This window comes from Netta rufina (assembly GCF_964035555.1).
Source record: "Netta rufina genome assembly, chromosome: 26".
In the NCBI taxonomy this organism is placed as follows: domain Eukaryota; kingdom Metazoa; phylum Chordata; class Aves; order Anseriformes; family Anatidae; genus Netta; species Netta rufina.
This window is the reverse complement of record NC_140150.1, coordinates 263036-284301: the sequence shown is the minus strand read 5'-3', so window position 1 is coordinate 284301 and position 21266 is coordinate 263036. Positions and strand designations below refer to the sequence as shown.

General features: G+C 36.2%; 1 protein-coding gene across 2 annotated transcripts in view; it reads right to left on the bottom strand.

Moving 5' to 3' along the window:
* TRIM33 (tripartite motif containing 33) overlaps nt 1–21266 on the bottom strand; it is a gene marked incomplete at its 5' end in the record, with an annotated part of 34406 nt that overhangs the window by 3596 nt on the left and 9544 nt on the right. The window contains 18 exons of one of the 2 annotated variants that reach the window (XM_084302062.1): nt 67–117; nt 1739–1891; nt 2461–2535; nt 3516–3639; nt 4162–4508; nt 5585–5744; nt 6037–6100; nt 7135–7267; nt 9088–9288; nt 10152–10316; nt 10544–10788; nt 12846–12963; nt 13469–13615; nt 14792–14906; nt 15163–15279; nt 18138–18270; nt 20415–20562; nt 20669–20787. In XM_084302062.1, the coding sequence (XP_084158188.1) occupies nt 67–117; nt 1739–1891; nt 2461–2535; nt 3516–3639; nt 4162–4508; nt 5585–5744; nt 6037–6100; nt 7135–7267; nt 9088–9288; nt 10152–10316; nt 10544–10788; nt 12846–12963; nt 13469–13615; nt 14792–14906; nt 15163–15279; nt 18138–18270; nt 20415–20562; nt 20669–20787 (2615 nt within the window). The remainder of the gene's footprint in view (nt 1–66; nt 118–1738; nt 1892–2460; nt 2536–3515; nt 3640–4161; nt 4509–5584; nt 5745–6036; nt 6101–7134; nt 7268–9087; nt 9289–10151; nt 10317–10543; nt 10789–12845; nt 12964–13468; nt 13616–14791; nt 14907–15162; nt 15280–18137; nt 18271–20414; nt 20563–20668; nt 20788–21266) is intronic. The other variant, XM_084302063.1, reaches the window with a different exon arrangement.

Here is a 21266-nt window from a genome sequence, read left to right as displayed (position 1 = left end):
ACGGGAATATTCACCTGTTGGAAATGCACATCCCTTCACCAAGTGTGCATGGTCTGAAACGCTTACCTTCAAATTAATCTCTTGTGTTTCTGCATAAACTTGAACAACTTTCATCATCTAAAAAGGATACCAGAGTCAAAAAAAATGAAATTATAATCCTTTCTAAAGTTATGAGATTGCATAGGCTTGGATGACTAAAGTCAGCCATAACAAGAAAACAGTTTGTTATGGACTACACCTCTTTAGTTCTCAAACTTAGTTGAAGCAGGTATAAAACAGTCTTAAGAGGGCGACATGAGGTAAACAAACCTTTGACAAAACACATAACTTCCGTACAAATAAGTGGCTCCCAGTCATTTTAAAAATTGCACTCTACTCATGACTGTTTTCTCCATCACAAAGTTGCCCATACATTATTGTGGAAAAGCCTCACTTCAATTTTAACATTTAAGTGTTCCACGAGACTACCTTCCTGGGGGGCATACCACTTTGATTTCTGTTTTTTAAGTGAATATGGCTTAGAGGCACTAGACCCAATATTGTTATGAGAGGTCAAGGTGACTCATCTTTTGCCATTAGCCAGCATTTCAAACAGCAAGACAAGTCTGAAACACCTTTTTTAAACACATCCATCAGTCCTTGCTCCCTTGTTTTACTCTTGTCCCTAAGAGCTGCAGCATGTTTTCCTCTACAGTAGATGCTTCATTAATTCCCTTGATTGAGAAGTTCACATAATTGCAACTTCTTCCACAGTGCTCAATAACCTCCACCTAATACAGAGACATAAGGGAGTCGGGGTGTCAAAGTCCCAAACACTTGTGAACAATTACAGCGTACAGCATCACAGTTCTAAGTATTTAACCTCGATCTTTACTAGTGTACTCAGGAAGCAGTTGAGATTTTATATGTATACTTGCATACCTCAATTTACCACTTCACAGAGCCAGAAACATATTCCCAAACATTGTAAAACTCAGATAACATTTTACAGAAAAATACTGGCCATGCCATTCCTTAAAACGTCTTCTCTGCAGGGCTTTTTGTGGCCTTACTTTAAGGCATCTCAGAAATGCCTATCTTACCTCAGTGACTACTGTTTCAGCACACCACCATAAATGTTTCTGATATTTAGAGTATCTTTCCTTTGCTCCACCTAATAATAACACCTACATAGTGCACCTCTAAAATTCACATTCTACAGGTGAGGTCCAAATATTTTTGTATCAGATGAGTTCATTGCAAAATAAGTCAACTTTTCACATTCATCAGAAATATGACTCCATACAGAAGTTATCTACTGAAAACTAATTTTTATGAGAGCCCAACTACCCATGAGCTAAAGCACTACGCTTAACACTAGGAATAATGAAAAAATGCTTTTCTGGATTCAGCCTACATGAGACATTAGAACCAGTAGAATATTTGTCAAAAAAGTTAGTTTTCCTCAGTAAGGGAAATTTCCTTAATAAATAAGATCTACTGTATTTCATGAGTTTAAGAACAATAACCTATACAGTTTGAGACAGTTTTAAGGATTCAATCTCCCCATCTAGCTGAAAAGGAGAGTTAGTTCTGTAACTATATTGTATTATATTTTTAAGTGTCTGATTCAGCATCTGCTCTATAAGCAGAAATTTTCAACTGGAAGTACAGCTTCTACTTGGAGAAGCTGCAGAACTGCGCTGAAATAAATCTTAATCTAAAGAAAAAAATGTATACAGATTGGAAGTTAACGTACTTCATTAAACCTTTCACAGTTCTTGAAGATCAACCGGACATCTGCCACAAAATCCTCAGGAGTCTGGTAATGTTGGGAATGCTTCTTTTGTAGTTTCTTTTTAACTGTAGATAAATCCATTGGTTTCTTTATAATTTTATAGTAGTTTGGTATCTGTAAAAAATGAACAATGACTTGTCACTAAAATGACTGCATAGTTCAGAGAAGCAATTAATTTCTTTACTTCTCAAAATATCAACCAGCTAGTATTTTCACACACAGTATGCACATTCAGTAAGTGGGAACAATTTCCTTTCCTCGTACTTTTTAAGAACTTCCTCCCAAATTTCACTGTCATAGCATAACAACGCTTTTCAGTACACTCATTTCTCTTACAGCTAAAAACAGAAGAGCCAAAAGTTTCTTACATCCTTTCATTTAAAAGACTGTAAAAAAAAAAAAAAATAAGTCCTCCAAAAGCCTCTTATGACATTTTAAATTTCATTGCTATCCTGACTCATCCTTTTTCAATTCAATAATTGCTAACTGAAAGTTTTCAATATATAGGCTTAAGACTGAGACTAGAACTTCTGTGTGATCAGCTTCTGCATATTTCAGCATCATGAAATTCTGAATGACCTGCTTCAATTAAAAGCAGCCAGTTCCTTCCCAAACTCTATTCTAGCATTTATAGAGATGTTATACAAAAAAAGAAATCACAAACTATTTTTCAGTGGACTCACCGAGGCTGGGACTGGCTCTTGAAATTCAATGCTCAGCTCATGACAATACAGGTAAAGCAGGAGACGTTCACATTTCTTACAAAGAAATAAACAGCTTCATGTTAACATCCTAAATTCATCTTCAGCCCATAGGTCTATATTTCCACATTATAAATGCTTTTGTACTTTGTACTAGAAAATTTCAACAGTCTTCAAAAGTTTATAAATAAATATGTGAAAGTCCTTAGGAGGGCATTGAGGGGTAGGGCACGAAGGAGTGGAACAACACCTTACTGTTCACATAGCAGAAATATACTCCCTTTTTGCTTTCTTCTTCCAGACAAACAAACAAAAGTCTTGGGCTAAAAAAAACATGTGGAGGCACACTAATAAACAGTCAATTTTATTTTATTTATTTAAAAAAAAAAAAAAAAAAAAAAAAACAGAACAACCCACAATTGCATTTGTCCAAGCATAACTGGAAGTTACAAGAAGGGACTAAGTTGCAGAATTATTATTTTCCCCACAAGATAAAATTTAATAATTTGAAACCAACTACAGTGTTCCTATGAATTCCCTGTTCAAATGCTTGTCTTTCCGTTGCTTATAATTCCTTTGGATTAATTTGATTTGTTAATGCTCTTAACGCTTTATGCACAGGCTCATTGATAAATCTAAAAATAATTCTGTCAAAGTCATTATACCTTCCACAAGAACGTACCTCTCACAGTATAAATTTAACATATCAAACTTACATAGCTATTTGTACGGAGGCTGTATCAATGTTAAATGCAAAGTCTACTTAAGAACATCATAGAGATTAATGCACGTTAAAGGATGCATTTAAATACAGAATGTATGTTTACATGCAAACTTTAGCAGTTCCAACGTAATGGAGCACTTCCACACAGTCACCAAGGCCTAATCACATGGCCACAGCAAGACACTCTCATTACTCTTTTTTTTTTTTTTTTTTCTCTCTAAACCCACAGCTCTAATTAATTTGCTGCAGCCAAAGCAAAAAACATCTTCAAGAAACAGTGGGGGACTGGTCGTGTCAGAATGCACTTACATACCCTTTGGTCCACAGGACTCAGGCCTTGTGCTGTTTTCCCTTTCTTGCTGTGTTGCGAATTGTCACAGTCATATTCTACTTCTGGTTTGCTTAGATCTCTGCAGAATGTACATATCCACTCTCCACTAAAAAGAAAAAAAAAGAAAAAAAACAACACACAAAACAGTATTACTCCAGGCATCCAGGGACAAGGTCTCATCAGTGCCAGCTACAAAGATTTTTTTCATTAGCTCTTACAAATTCACATTGTACAATATCAAAGACTTGGATATATTTAAAGATAAGGGTTAACCCATAGTGCTCAAGGTAAATCTAACAGTCAAGGCCATTTTGCCTGCCCTCGTATTCCTCTCCCAAATATGCTCAGATACTTCACAATACCTTCCTCACCATAACTTTAAAAATCAACTTTACATAACAGAACACTTTGAGAGACTGTATGTTTATCAAACAAACATTAATCAGTCACTTGCAAAACGATCCAGGCATATCTTTAAAATGCAAGGTTTTTTTACTGACAAAAAGTCTCGCAGAATTAACAGATCTTGAGGAATACCAAAATATCAGTTGATGTTCTGATGTTGAAATCTACCATTTGAATGAGACCACAGAGGTGTTCTCAGGAACCAATACACTGTTTCTGGTACCTTGGAAAGCTGAGGAGTGTTGGTACATGACAAGTTAGATGAAACACTTTTGGGCACTTTTCACAACATAATAGATCCCCTCCATTTTGGCATACTGCACACCAGTCTTCATTTGGATCATCATCTTTATTATTGCCTTCTCCTCCAATTCTAGCTGATCGATGCATTAGACTCCGCACTGGGGATTTTCCATTTAGAAGGCTATGTCCAGACTGCTTGCAACTTTCACTTAAATCTCCTGGTTCAGTTTTTACATGGTTTTCGAAACTTCCTAATGCTTCCAATTCACTCTCCAGATGCAAGTTAGTGGATAGTGGTGGTGTCAAGCTGCTCTCAGGACTGCTAAGCTGAAATGAAAGTAGCACATGAAAATCTAAGAGTCAGTTTAACAAGGGAATCTTTCTTCTTATATTGCAAGCTAAACATCAGTCACCATTTAAAAAGTACTATATGCATTTCCCAAAATAAGTGGCAAATCATTCTGAAGAGCAGAGTTGCATACAGTATTGAAAGCTAATTTTTCTTAAGTCCATCCTTTCAAGGACAAGACTTATTTCTACTAAAATATGGCATAATAGACTTTCAATCCTAACATACCAATAAATTGTTAAAAATATATATCTCCACTTTCATTAGGAAAAATCCTCAAATCCTTCACCCTGCTGCCACTACACAATCTTATTAAAAGGAAGCGCAGCTGGGAAACATTGAAATATTCATTTGCGGAAATGTTTTATTTATTTTGACATAAGAACTCTTGACTGATTGGAAGACTTCTCTATAATTACATACATATGAATGCCCAGGAACTTGTACTAACAATGGCTTACTTGCTGATTTTATTAAAGATTAAAAGCAGCAAACACCCTACACACTTGCTGGGGGTATTTCATTTCAATAGCTAAAGATAAATCTTACGTGGCACTCTATCCCATGTCTGGCAGTGCATGGTATCAGTGGATAAAAAAAAAAACACATAAACAAACGCCAAACCTATTAAGTCCTAACTTTTCTACTGAAGTACTTTCAATGAGAACTACCTACCAAACTACATGAAACTTGGAAGGACTGCTTCTTTTGCATCCACATCACTAGGTCCAGTCCTGTCCAAATCATCTGCCATTATTTAATGTTTTTCTGTTCAACATAAGCCAGCAAGCAATTATGCAAGTCCTGATGCCAGCTTATTGGTACTTAAGTCAAAAATCCCTAATAAAGAGCCTTAGTAGTGCTACAAAAACAGCTCACCACTTAAGCTTGCCCACACTTAAAGTTCAGACATACTGCCAGAGAGCAAAATACCTCTCAGTCTTCTGGGCTGTTAACAGAATACGATGCTTAAGAGTAAAATTGCTTTATGATTTCAGAATTCTACATGTTTGTTAGGAATACCATAAAATACCATTTCAAAAACTAACTTTACCATGCAAGCACTCCTTCTGCCATCCTCTGTTTTCTCCTGTTTTACTGTTCCTGAGAAACTGCATATCTCTTCCTCTGTCCCTGGTTCTTGCTTGACTTTCACTTGGTCAGACTTGAAGTTAACACTAGTTTTCTCAGCTGTTCTGCCCGAGGAGCCACAGCTAGAAAGCACATAAATAAGAGGAAAATTCATTATAACAAAGACATTTAAGTTAACGTTTCTTAAAAGATTTCAAAGGCAAAGCACATAGCAACTTTTACAAGAGTAAAAGCTCATGTTATGAGACAGCAGAGAATTGTATTAAAGGAAAAAAATAAAACACTCCTTCCTTTAAGCATTCTTCAATTACTGGATCACAAATCCCTATTTGACTTCTTGCCGATTTCTTTTTTTTTTTTTTTTTTAATTCTTCATGTCTGATTTTTCAGCCTCACAGCACTGACATGACATACCTTCCTCTGCTACCTGTGCTAGAGGTACTAGGTGGCCTCACAGGAGTGTGGGAGTTGGATAAGCCTGAAAAGAAAAAATGTAGAACTTAACTTAGTACAAAATTACATTCTGCGATAAAAAAAAAATAATTGGTATTCATTAATGCCAGAAGTGCTGCTGGAATATCCTAATAATTCAAACGACTCAGCTGCCCTCTCAGTCATTTGATCAAAACAAAGGTCTGTGCTTATATTTAATGCAGTGTGCTAGACAACACACTGTTAATGTTGTCCTAATTATTTCACCTATTCCAAGCAGTGCTATAGGCCACAGATGATTAAGTTCTCAAATTTTATCCATTGACACCCACCAATAATATCAAGAAATGCAGACAAAAAAAACAGAAAAACTCAAAAAACAGAGAGTTTTGCATGCAGGCGTTGAGAAATACAAGTTCCATTGCTGCAACCAATCATTCATAAAATCTTCCAATAATCTTGAAGAGGGAAGATTAATGAAAACATGCCTATCAAATGACTGAAAACTGCCTCTTAACTCATGGGAATGGACATTTGCAATGTTTCTGTAACTCAGCATTATGTATTGGTGACTTAACTTGTTCATGTGCATAACAAGAGTTCTATTCTCAACTGAGCTGTACTTACAATGACCTTGTTTAGATGACTGTTAAGTATAGGTACTTCTGTGACTAATAAAGCTATTTGCTGATATTCAGCAAACTTATTTAAATGGTCTGAGTAGTCATCACTTGGAGGCAATAACTGAACTACATCCATAATATCCATAACTGAACTACATGCACAAAAAATGGATTGCAGTAATGTAAGACAAAAAATATAGCACAGATAGATCAGTCTGTACGCATACCTGGAATACTGCCTTCATATGCTGGCAGTTTGTTACTAGAAAGATATTTCTGAAGGAGCATAAAATTTAAGTTTCCAGGACTTATTTCTGAGCAAAATATTTTTTAAACTAACAAAATATCACTTTTTTTTTTGTGGCATGAAGTAGTAGGTTGTTTTCATATTTATTTTCTTAAATTCTGGAAATACCCATTGCTTTCTAGAATCACTAGAAATACCTATCGCATTTACCTGATGACCCTGGAGATAGAGCTGAAGGCCCTGGGGAGGGATTCATTGTACTTGTAGGTTGCGGGGGTAGGTGGCTGCCAGTGATATATCTACTTAAAAGGTTATCCAAACTACTTGAACCAGCATCTTCAAGCTAGAAAACAAAAACAAGAGTCTGAGTCAGAGAAGCCTAATTAAAGTTTGTTAATAGTTTCACATCTTTACACTGTGATCATTATCTTCAACAGAATTATTCAGTATTTCCTCAAGGACTCAGGGCATCAACACTTTTTTTTTTTTTTTTAAATCATTTCTATACAGAGATCAATCTTTCAAAAAATATAGAACCCCCAAGTCAGAAGCTTAACGTAAGATTTTGAAAAGCTTATGATTGTTTGAATTATTCCAGCATGGTCATAGGCTGCACTTACTTTGGGCTATTCCAGACTTGTTTGGTTCCCAGATGTTCAGTGCATTAGTCACACAAACTAACAGATTACTAATTTTGCAAGAGTTATTCCATAATTAAGATATTAAGGGAAACCATAAACTTGTTTTTCTTCCTTAGCATTATGTGTAATCTCTCCCCACCATTCCCTTTTTACATCAATTTTAGTATCTACTGGAAACAAGGAAACAGGTACCCTGTTACTTTGACTACGTAAAAACACCAGATAGATGACAGCATAATTCTGAATAATGTCTTCATATGAATTGGTCATAACCAGTCGTGTTACAACCATAACCAGTTATAGTTGTGTTTTATTCTAATGACTAAAGAGAGCTTCAGGACTATAGATCAATCACATTCAGAGATGTGATCCTTTCTGTTTGCTCTTCTTACGTTAGCAAATTACCTGCAGCTTCATCAAAAAAAGAATAACCCTTGAACACAACTCTTTTAGATTAAGTTACAAAATTGTTGTTGGTATTACAGAAGACCAGCTGCTTTGATAAAATTTTAGTTTTGTTTCTAAGGTGATTGTGCCCCGTAATGTGATCAAGCATCCTGTGTTTTATGTGGGCACGACAGTGTTGGAACTTGGAATTTCAATATAAACATCACATTCCCGAAATTAAGCCATCTTCCTCTCACCTGGCCTACAAAACACTCCTGCAGAAAACTTACTGCTTTTACTTTCTGACTCCACCTGTAGATAACATTATGCTTCTGACCTCTTCAAATTAACTTGACTTAATCAACATCTACCTCACCTTGGGTGCAGTACTACCCAGTATCTCTCTGTGAAAAGAGCATGAGGCACACTGCACTTCCAAGTCAGTGAGTACCAATCTACTGTGCTGGTAAAGTGAAAACTACAGAGGCAGCAGCTGTCACACACTGAATTTCCAGGCAGACACTACAACGACAGTTCAGGATCAATCACTGAGGCCAGTCTAAGTGTCCCACTGCATCTTCTAGCATACAAAGTTAATGCCAATGCTGGCCTCTTAAAAATACAAGGAACTAATTACAGCCACCCTAGTGGGGTACAGGGGAAACATGAAGAGAGAGCAGAGGAGTAGGACACCTATTTGCAGTACTTCCTGCATTTGATTGTAACATTTAGGAACTCTCCACATCACAAATCAGTGACAGGCAACTTTAATACTGAGTAAATCACCATTCAGAGCATTCAACATACAAAACTGTTCAACTATTCTAGTGGTATCTTCCCATATGACAGACCTGTGGAAGAAAGGGAGCAAACACAGTACTTGGAATTCACTAATCTAAATAACAATTTTACTGTAAAAGAGCCATTAAATACTACCCATCACAGGCCAAGCAGGTCAGCCCTACATAATTAAGATAGATGCATGCCCATGGCCAGGGCTGGAGATTTTAATTCTTCTACTCTAAATGATAACTAAACAATTCCACAAATACTGATAAACAAATAAAAAAGATACAGAAAGTAAGGCAGGTCATTGCTTCACCTACAGCCTAATTGCCTGGTCTTCTCCACTGACCTGGATGGGTGGGATATCTGGCAGGGAAGGTAAATTCTCCGGATTTGTTACAGAAGGAATGAGTTCAATTGCTGTAACAGACGGACTTGTTGGACCACGGTTTGCAGTTGCCATTGTTGCAGTAGTGGGACTAGTTGGATTAATAGTGTTGTTGTGCACAGAAACAACTGGAAATGGCCCCGCATGTCCAGGGTTAGAATGCTGTAGGAAAAGAGAAGAGACCACCACTGCATTAAAGACAAATTGTATAGCCATTCCGCAAGTAAAATTGCAACATGTACATTATATGATAGTCCTCAACAAAAATGGTGGGTAGGGGAGGGATATAAATCCACATTCTATCAACATAACCCGATAGCACTGAATGCAAAGCAACTGCTGTATATATTTACTTGGAAAGGAAAAAAAAAACAAAAAACACACACACAAAACTTTATATGGCTAGATATTTAAATACACAGTACAGATTTTTCGTGATCTTATATCAAATTATTTTCATATACAGTTGTATTTTCTTAAAGCAATGACTTCATCCAAAGACAACTTTAGAGTCCACATGTCTATGTACAAAAGAGTATATGCTCCAAGTTTGAAAAAGTCATTTTGGTTTTCCAGTCATGTTAACATTGGCAATAATTTTTGTTTTTAATGATATGCAGAGCTTGGCATCGTGCTTCAGGTTTGAATTTAAAAACACTTTAGATATTGGTTTCACTAAAAAACTCTAAATTACATCACATTCAATTTCACTATTGCTGACTATTCTTTAAGAAACCCAGAAACTGAATGCCACTGAAAAGCGAAAAATGGAAATGTTTTGTTTCTCTGAACTAAAATGCAATACATTTTAGTGACAGAACGAAAATTCATTTACTTTTTCACGTTTACGTTTTCTTACATTCAGCAGCAAAAACATCACAGTACAGTATGCAACATGGCAAAGCATATAAATGTGTGTAGCTGTGAGTTGTGTTACAGATAAACACATTTAAAGCTGGAGGTATCATCTATTGTAATGAAAGTTTGGCACAATGGCACAAATGAAGCGTGTACACAGGATATACTTGTCTTTGAAGGTGAGGTTGCATCATGGAGTATTGTGGTCCATTGTGGCGTGGTATTCCTGGTATACGAGCAGCATTCTGAGCCATTCTCATCTGATGTGCTTGGAAAGCCCCACAGTTCATGTTACCCCTCTGCATGGTCTGCATGCTGATCAACCTGGGAGGCTGCAAGGGTTTTTGTTTTTTAAAATTTTTGCTTTTAACATGGAAAAAAGAAGCCAATCTCTTTCCACAGAAGTAGGTTTACTAGATACATAACACCAAGAAAAGCCAATAGCTCTCATATTTAAAGCATGTCAAATTTCGAAAGATTTTCATGTTTACAAACTGATTTGTTTCGAAAGTCTTGGTATTATGGTCTAACGTGAAATAACAGCATACAAGAAACTTGCCTGCTGCTGTAAGATTTGAGGACCTGTCTGTCTGGGAACTGACCCAGATGGCTGTCCCATCCTCATCTGCTGCAGTTGCTGATGTTTTTGTGCGTACACCTGTTGCTGCATATGCTGAAGTCGAAGCTGTGCTAGGTTAATTTGTCCTGGAGTTTTGTTGACATGATTTGTTCCTGGAGGAGCTTGTCCAACCACTACATTGGGAGTGTAACTAGGAGTTGGTTTATTTTCAATAACAAGGTTACCTAAGGAATAAAACAAAATAGAAGTAGTGAACAGTCTGATCTCCATTATCATTCAAAGGTCAATAAACGCAGAATAGTCAGAAGTTTCTAAATGATTTTTGACAGCTGCAGTAACAAGGCAGTTTAAGTTTGAATTTTCTTATTAAGTCTCCATAACCATACACGAGAGAGAAGCAAAAAGAAAACCCAGAGAACAAGTTACAGAACTAAAAATATGACATGTGAGGAAAGACTGAAAGAACTGTAATTGCAAAGCTTCATAAACAGACATGACTGTTCTTCATGTTCACCACAATCACACAAGACAAGAGACATAATCTTAAAAAAAAAAAAAAAAAACAGCAACACATTCAGCATAAAGTTTCCGTAAGTATGGAAGCAAAGACTGGGAAACGATATCAAGGGAGAAGAGTGTCCCGTCACTGCATGACTCTAAGAAGAGGATATACTACCAGCATAACACAAAATACTGCTAAAACCGGGTACTGCCTTGATACAGTTGGATGGACCATATTGCCTCTACATATGTCTAATCCCATTTTTAAAAGGCAAGGGTGAAATTATGATTTTTGACTTTGAACATATACTCATTGGAACCCGCATGTAGCTTTTTAACAAGGTAGGTAGTTTCTATATTACTTCCTATATAAGCTTTTTTTTTTCTGCCTGGTTTCTAGCCAAACATTTGATGCTCTGTTCTTGAAAGCACTGCTTTTTCCTTCTTGATTAATCCCCAAGACTAACAACACTCAAAAATTGCTTGAGCAACTGGCCACAAAGGAACAGCATCAATTTTAAAACATTATTGACATGATGAAAAGTTTATTGTGAACATAAACCTCCTCGACTAAGGACAGAAACAGCAAATCTGGCTAGTGGACTTAGAGCAAAAAGTGAATACACACAAAAGCATCAGTAAAGTATCAAAAAGGTGATATTTTAATCAAATTTTCTACTAGAATACTAGGAACAGAAAACAGATGCCAATAAATACTTCTGTCTCACTGTACTCTCCCCACTCTAGTTCACCTTTTCTTTCATTCAAAACCTGTTCTCTGAAAAGTATAAATAATAGTGGGATTCATATGAAAAAAACAAACTGATATTAAATTGCTGCAGGGTAAGTGAATAATAAAGAGGCTAACATATTAAGTACCTTACATTGTCACAAAAGCACATGTATTACTGCATCTAACAGCAGTCAGCTATGTGCAGTAATCATAACTGCATGTTCAGTGATCCCAGCTGTCACTAAGCGCTCGTGCAGAACAATCCCTCCAAGCTCCTCCCTCTCATCAAAAATATTACACATTCCCAAGGCAGTTAATGCTTTAGGGAAAAGAAGGAATAAACAGGTATACTGAGAAAAACTACCAAACATACAAAAAGTTACAGCTATGGTGCTGTAACTTACTGCTGTGGGAACTGCAAGAAACAGCACTGCATGCACACATGAACAGAAGCCATTTCTCATTTTAAAGCTTTCTTTTTTTCTTTACCTTTATAATTGTGTCAGAAATCTTAGAACACAAAACTAATTAAACATTGCTTCTGAATTCACTTACCTTTCCAGCAATAACATGGACTGGCTTGGTACTCAAGACCCTATCAACTGTCCTTCTAATTATGTTTGTTCACACAACTTCCAACACATTTGTACATAACCCACATGCAGATAAATATGAAGCTCACATTGGCAAAACTGATTCTATTTACTTCCAAAAATGCTCCTTTCAGAAACTGAAGCACTCATTTAGCACAAGCATATTGCACTGTAACCATTAGAACAACCTTAAAAAGAGGATGGAAAAGGGCCATTTCTAGAACCATTCCTATTGGGAACCAAAAATGCTGTAGAAGCAGCTTTGGTAATAGGAGAGAGCAAGACAAGGAGGGTAATCAGGACTATATGGATAATGATACGGATAACATCAAGAGAGTTTTGCTCTTCTGCATTAAGAGATGCATTGCACTCCAACTCATTCATATTTGATGAGCACCTCTAGCTCAATATAGTTTTTCAAGTAACAGAGAGTAAACAGTCAGAATTTTCTCACCTAAATTGACAACATTCTTTGCCCAGAATGTAGGGTCACAATGGAACCGTATTGCTCCATTGGCAGCTGGGACAGGATCGCAACGTGCCTTTAAAATATGACGTAACTGGAACGTTATCTAATGGAAAGCAAAAACAAGACTGTTGATTACAACAAAATAAAGATTGAGAATGTTAAGAGTGCCCTTGCCCAGCAAGTTTAGACTTCTCAGTCACCAACAAGGACCAGTCATGTGTTTTGTTAGTAGCCTAAAAAAGACACTCAGTTTACCACAAAAACCATAAACCATACAACTAATTTTTTTTTTTTTAACAGTATCCAAAGGATTATGAAAAGTACTTTTACATAGTTTCTGCAATGACTCAAGTGAAACACTGAGGTGCCTTTACAGAGCTTTACCTCACTCCTACAATAAAACTGTTATGTCCTTAATTTACACATGAAACATGTTGTACAATTGGGGAAATATATTCCATTGTTATGGGAGTGTTCTTTTTGTTTTTTTTTAAATGATGTTCAAACAAGTCATTTTCTCTTCCTTGGATATAATCTAGTGAAGCTACATGATACTTCTTTTGAGTAAGCATTCTCTGTACCATACAAGTTGAAGGATGTTTCCTTACCAGTCGTTTACTGTACAGTAAAGCAGTACTGCTGCCACTTGCAATAGCCCAATTAGTAAAGTTCATCACGTGCTTCACTTGTCGCGAAAGACCGGTGATGTCATTCTGTTGTTGTATTAACTTCATCTGCCTCTCCTTTGTTACATTCTATGAAGAGATAAAAACTTTATTACGATGAAGGCTCCAGATTAAGATAAACCACTATTACAGTCCTCCCAGCATAACAGAAAAATGTCACAAGCAAATAAGCTTATACTAAAGCTTATATTCAGAGTAGCTAAAACCATCAGGTAATAATTCTCTATTATTTCAATCTATCATTCTTCCTATATGTATCAAAGTGCAGGGAAAAGAGTGGGCTCAAGTAAGAACCTCTGCTTTATCCCAAGAAAGTTTCAACTAATAAAATGAGATCAGTTCCCTCTTCCTCATATCGCCAGGGTCATGGCAGCATGACAGGGGAGTGACCCAGACTAGGACCCAGCAAGTGCCAGCTCAGTACTGGGTGATGCCCTGGCATTCCTGCAGTTGCCACCACAAGAGCTGCAGAAAGAGACAGCAACAGAGGTGGCCAGGCACTCTGAACACCAGGCCCCTATCCCAACCAGAAGAATGCCATTTAATACCTCCTCAACACAGCAGATAAACTTAGCAGCCTCACTTCTGAGAAATACTCAACCTTTGATAATCTGCCAGCTGAAAATCTCATGGAAAAAGTCTGGGTGGCAGCACCAAATCTTCAGATTTAACAGTACATGATCAAGCAGCTATTACAACCTCACAAAAAATAAAGTTCCCAAAGGGATTTTTCTAGGCTGTAACAAATATTAGGAAAACAAGAAAAGCAAAAATTCTCACATAATTACTTGTATAAATTATTTACTTCACTCCTGATCAAATCCTCTTTTATTCCAGGAAAACTCAATTTCATTGCCAAATAACAGTTCCTTAACCAAAATAAATCTATTCTCATTAATTTGATCTTAGATTTTTTCAGTCACATCATGGCAGACAAGCATTATGCTATAAACTAAATACTTATGATGTACATCCTCTCTTCAAAATTCATAGAAATATAATCATAAGTTAAATTTTCAGAGATTTGAATAGGTCAGATAATACCATTATTTATTCAAAATACGCTAGCTGGGAATTTCATTTCCGTTCAACTTCCATAAACTTCCACGAACACATCATTCACAGGCAATATTAGTATTGTAAAACCTGCGCTCACACCAAACAGTTTTCAAATATGGAATGAGAGTTCTCAACAGGGGATTGGGAACAATGAATCAACACTATTACTTTTATTATTGACTGTACCTCAAGGTGCTGTAAGAGAGATTTTCCCTTTTTATTGATTTCATTGATGAGCGTGAATATGGCCACCTTGATTTCCTGTTCTACTCGTTTGTTAGTTTCATTTACTTCTTTTATCCTAAAAAAGAGAAATGCATTGTCAGGCACTTTATACTATGCCTCCTGCTACTAACCACCACAGCCATCTTCCCACAATGTTTCAAAGAAAACTAGCATCTCACCTGCACTTGGCTCAGCAGATAATCATAACCTTTATATAATCCAATCATATTCTGCAGAAATTCACTGAATTCTCAGTGAAGCCAGAAAATCTTCGCCATAGGCAGAAAACATTACAATGTAATAGTTACAGTTAATCATTTTGGATTATTTACCTGTTCTGAACTTGGGCAGCTGCAAAATTTACATAATTCTTCTTCTCAAGAAGTTTGGCCAACAGGTTCTCGATTGCACCCTTCTGGTTCTGGAAAGCTTCTTCTAGAAACTGATACCTTTTCACATGCAAAAGAAGATCTCAGTTACCAAGGAGCAATGTGCTGAAGACAAGGATTCCTAATTTAGATGTAAAGCTATTAGCTCCCATGCAAATTTTGAAAAAAATATGACTGAAATTAGAAAAAAAGCAAATTGCATGTGTCCAGATCAATTTGCAAAATGTTTCAGTACCGATAAAATCTTCTGTTAATGTCCAGAAGACTGGATCTCTGTGGGTCACTTCTTAATTTCATCTACACATGGAGGCAACACACCGCATCATTTCCACAAGATATCAAGCTATGGAAGACCAGCTAAGAGAGGTATCAGAATCTTTAGAGTCTGACAAATGATTTTGGAAACAGTAGATGAGGAAAATGCAGTAATAGCTTTAAAGTTATATTCTTTCATTAAACAAAAACAGCCAAAAAAATAAGCGTACATTTATACAAAAAAAAAATCCGATCCCAAGAAAGGTTTTTCACTTGAGATTATACTGCTCAAATTTGACTAAAGTAGTTTAATTTGAAAAAAAAAATAAAATCCTATTAAAATCTTTTTTTTGTAAAAGGTACTTCCAAGTGAGGAACATTTTGTTCACTTCCATGCACAACCAAACAGCTACTGATTCCAGGGTGCTTCTTTAAGGTATTATTTTACCTTAAAACAGTGCAAGTAGCTACAACATGAGAAATTCATGAAAACACGTTTTCCTAACACACATCACAAGATGAATTAACAATGCAACAGAAACAAAATGGCTAGGTTGAAAATGACAGGGGGGAATTAAGCAGCTCCAAGAGTTTCAATTCTTTCTTGTCAACTGTGTAACTATCAAGATTCCCCCCAGTAGCCAGGATTCCTACCAGTTATTTGCCAATTCTTGTCTGTACAGTAAACTTCATGTTCAAGTATAATTTAGTAACAGACAGATGTCTTCCCTTCTTCACTATAGTAAATCTCAACATTTAAATGGGCAGAAAACTCCTACAATAAAAGTGAAGCATCTCATACGTTGCGCAGAAGTAACCTGTGCTTTCTTTGCAACAACCATTGAAATGAAAGTTGCAATTTTATTTTAAATCAAAATTTATTAAAAAGTAGTATCAAAATCTATAACATTACAATCTAATATAACGGGAAAAGACTGAATATATGATCAAATTTCTAGTAACACTGTTTCTCAGTTCCAAACAGCTCACAGTTATGATAACAGAGCCTTAAGCAGAGGAAACTTTAGAGAAGTCTTGTGACTTCTCTTTAGAGAAGACACAGCTGTGCTCCTGTTCATTTTGTTTGTAGCAGCAAGGGACAGGGTTGAACAATGAGTTTACATTCCTCAGTTTCAATGTTAGAAGCTTACATCTAAGCTTCCAAAGTATGCAAACTGAAAACTACCTACACTAGAGATGAATCCCACTCCATTAGGCTGCTGAAAGCTTGTCAGCTTTCTGCATCACCAGCAATTCTTTCGCTTGAAATTCTGATCACTGTGCCATGTTGCTACTGAAACAGTGATTCAACATCCTCATTTGTTGCAAACTAGTAGGATGTCAAATAAGAAGTAAATAGAAGATTAAAATCAATCATTGTTTCCACTTGGCATGGTTTTCCCTCAGTGATTTGGTGAACTTCATAAAAAGCAGTTTTACTTCAAGACAGAAGCAGCCACCCTAACTACCTGTAATTCAGATAAAAGTTTTTAAAAGAATATTCTTCTACAACAAAGCATGTTAATAGCAAAGCATTATCTTCTCTTATTGAAAGAATTAATAAGTACAAAAAAATTAAAATCCATTTATGGATTATTAATCAGTTAGCATCAAGCACAAGGCAGGGTTGCAAAGAAACTAGAAAATGTTAGTTAACAAATCCTAGGAGACCGCACTTTCTAGACAGGAGTGCCTTCAGAATATTTATGATGAAGCCTACGAAAGAACATAGTAGGAATATTTGAATTTAATATTCTAAATGGTACTAATTTTAAAGGCGAAAATTCTCCATTAGGCTGCTCTAGCAGCCTACGAGATTAATCACTGCTCCAGTAAAAAAAAAAAAAAAAAAAAAAAAAAAGGTAAATTCTGTACTGCATCATAATGTCAAGCACCTTTAGAGAAGTGTTACTTGTAGAGCACCTATATAAAGCAGTGCTGCAAGTTGCTGATATGTACTTCCTCCCCTGGTTTTCTATTATATCACTGCCAAGTGCTTTTTCAAACATATGAGTTGCTAAAGAGAAGTAAATTGTAAAGCATCATAAGAGAGGTTCAAACTTTTTTCTAGCAGCAAGAAAAAAGCAAGCTCCTGAGACAAAACCCATACTTTCTTTTTTGTTGGAATGAGGCAACTTTAAACCAACTAAAGCCATTTTTCTTCCATTTTCCCCCCTCTGTATTAGAAAAATACATTAATCTATGCTGCAAAATGTATTCCTTCCCTTTACAAAACTCACCCTAAATTGAATGACTACCACATAATAAAATACAGCCTTTCAAAAAATTACCACATCTGTGACTCACTGTATCATTTTTGCTTTTTTATAGCACCAGGTGTTCAGGGCTCTAACACCTATTTAAGTGTTTTACTTGCGTCCTGAACATAGTGACTGGTGAATGGCAGGCTAGGTAACAGCTTAATCACACCAAATCACCTCAGAGGATGTTGTTTCGAGTCCAGTCCTAAGACACCTGACATAGCTCAGCTAATCGATCACTTAAAAGTTTTCAGCACTGCACACAGGTTCTCCTCTGCACGGGATCATTTCAATCTGACAGAGAGTACATACAACAGTATTTAGAGACACTGTTTGAAACCAATGTCATTTCTTCCTCTAAGAAAGCACACCACAGGAAACAAGACATGGTAATGTGAGTACCTGTGTTCTTTGTGTTCCAGTAACTGACAGTCTCTGCATGTCAGCCTGTCACATGTTTCACAGAAAAGTTTTAACTGCTCTTGTTTGTGGACAGGACAGAAAACAGGACGTTGACCAGATGCTCCCACGGCCTCTGTTTTTAGAAACAAACCATTTTTGCATTTTAAAACAAAACTTAAGACAATATGAAGTGCAAAACTACTAACTTCCAAGCTAAGTAAGTAACAACCAAGAATTCAAAGACAACGACAGACCTGTTCTAAAGTTCCTGTGAATGTTTTCACTAAAATATTTACAGTGCCAGTGTTTTATAGCTGTTCTCACTTCTGTTGTACTGAGATGGAAGAAGGAATTTCTTTCCCTACCAAAAATATTCAAAAAGACACTGCCACCTGTAAGCACACAAGGCCTGTTTGTACACAATCATTTGGCTTGCGTACACATTTAAAGATTAAATTGCATGCAATATCCACTTTGACACTCTAAAGGATGGACCAAACCTCTCAAACTTTTATACTATCAAACACCCATAGGTCTTCTATATTATCACTTCCAAATCTTTATAAAGCTCATTAAGTCATATGCAACTGAAGTGATAAATGCAAGGCGACATTATTAACCAGTCTTAGAGTTACTTAAACTCCAACTAAACTGAGTAACTTATCTACTTAATCACATAGAACTTATTGTCCAAAAAACAGTCATGAATTTACTAAAATACATGGTTTTCTATAGCTTTTTTGAGCTTGACCCAGATGAAAGCAGCTTTTGGAAGATAGATCAGGTAAGGTTTAAAACAAGTAAACACAAATGTCTACCTTGTAGTCTCAAACAGTTTTGAAGCTTGTTATATCACGCAAATTACTGTAAAGGAAGAAAGCTCATGAATCTAAAGCTGACGCTCCTTAACTGAATTTTGAAGTCCCCAAGGCATACCATACAGTCTGACAAGCAAGGGAAAAAGCTTTGCTGAGCAAGTAATGAATAGCCTTTCCCCACAACCAACAGTTTCTAGGGATGGCTGTATGCTAAAGGAAGGTTACATTTTTGCCACATTCCACCTCCATAAACATCAACACGAATTTCTAGTAGGAAGCTTACTACATTGGAACAGTTATTTTGGGGCACCTCCTCACTCAGGTTACAGAAGCATAAAAGGGGCTATATTATCACCTTGACAGTCACAATATGACAACCCTAATGAAAGAAGTCAGTAATCCTTTGTAGCGCCCTGTCATTTGATTTTATGTTAATTGGTTATTGCTTATTAGGGTTAATACATTTAAATGTAATATGAAACAATACCCAGCAAGACATACAGAGAAGCCTCTCCAAAAATTAAGTTTATTTGAGAGCGAGTGAAACAAGGTTGTCATCCACAGGAACTAAGCTCAGGAACTAAAAATTTCTAACTAATAATACAATTTTCCCAAAAGCAGTGACAGAAAGCAATGCAGTATTACTCCTTTGAAATGGCCCAATCATGAAGAACAATCATGAAGATCGTATTTATTTTAGCTGAAGAGAGAGAATAAATCTGAACCTATCCCCTTTACAAAAAGGGGGAGCAACCTTTCATCTGTTTTGAGAATGTTTTCCACAGTATTTCAGTCAGTTGCAAATTATATAGTCAAATGATAATTTAGGAATTAAAATCTCCTAATAAAGTTGCATGCTTAAACAAGCAGCCTACCCACTATGTCTGTTAATTTCTGCTAACCAAGAGATAAAACCTAAAAATGAATTAAAATTCCACATTTACACAGCATTATCAATGTAACCGTACCATTATACTGAATACGAATGTAAGCTTCTCTGTATATACTTTTCCGCTGGGTGAATTAAAATAGCTCCTTATAACAAAGTACAGCAAAATGGATAATTTCATTTCCTTGGCCAGTGGATATGACTAGCATGATGTCAGTGCTCTCCAGATTCCAACCACTTCGTTTAGTTATTTATTCTATTAAGTAAAAGGATCATTACGACCTGACCAAAATCCTTTCTAAATATGACAGTCTTATTACATTTCTTCTGTGCTTAGCATAGTTTCTATAAAGAACATCAAACGGTACAAAGTATTAGCAAATAAGCCATTTCAGTTTAAAATTTATTTTTCCTTTACTTTTAGAACTACTAGTTTTGCACTGGCAGCTTTTTTTCCAGAGTCTTTCAGGAAAGCCAGGCAGCTGGTGGGTATCTAAATAATCCTCCCTCTCTTTCTTCACGTGTGCCAAAGAAAAAATATTTTTCCTACAGTGATACCAAAACACTCACCTGAAGATACATCCTCTTTTTTTCTGATCATATGATCTTTAGTAAATTTTACTCGCTGATGAGCTTCTATGCAGGTCTTGCACAACCATTCCCCACATTCCACACAAAATCCTACAGCACTAGCGTTATCTTCACAGCTTGTGCACACCTACAAGGGGAATTAAAGTCAGTTACCATAATTTTCTTATAAAGCATTAACGTAACACAGGAACAAAAATAGCACGTGAATTCTGGCAAGCAGGAAAGTGTTATACCTGTTCTGATTTCTCATCAGAGCTGCTTGGTGTTTCTGATGTGTCTTTTACAAAGTAGTTATCCACCAGATCTATCTGTCTGCATTCTTGGCGGCATATCGGACATCTGATTACACCAACTGCAACACAGAAAATATTTCCTAGTTTTAAGAAAATGAATGGGAAAACCATCAAGCCCAAATTTAAAAGACGGCGAGAATGAACACAACACCCTCAGACTGCTTCTTTCACTTGGGTAAACACAGATTCCAAAATTGATTTTACCCTTAAAAAACATGTTGTTACTCATGTATAACAGATTTCACAAACAAATCAAAACAAAATGAAACATCTCAAAACTAAAACAAACAAGAAAACCCTAGCACCACACACACACCTGTTCAGAAGAAACTAAGTTTTGATAATTTATACATCATGCAACAGATTTTCCCAAACAAACAAGACCAAAAAAATAAAACCAAGAAAATCACCACACCTTGCTTCTGGGAAAACAATTTGTTTTTCCTAACCTTTTTTTTTTTTTCCTGTGATACTCAAGACATCCCTTTGTTACTTTTTGTAACCATGTATTGTCCAATTTGTCTCAAAATAAGCACTA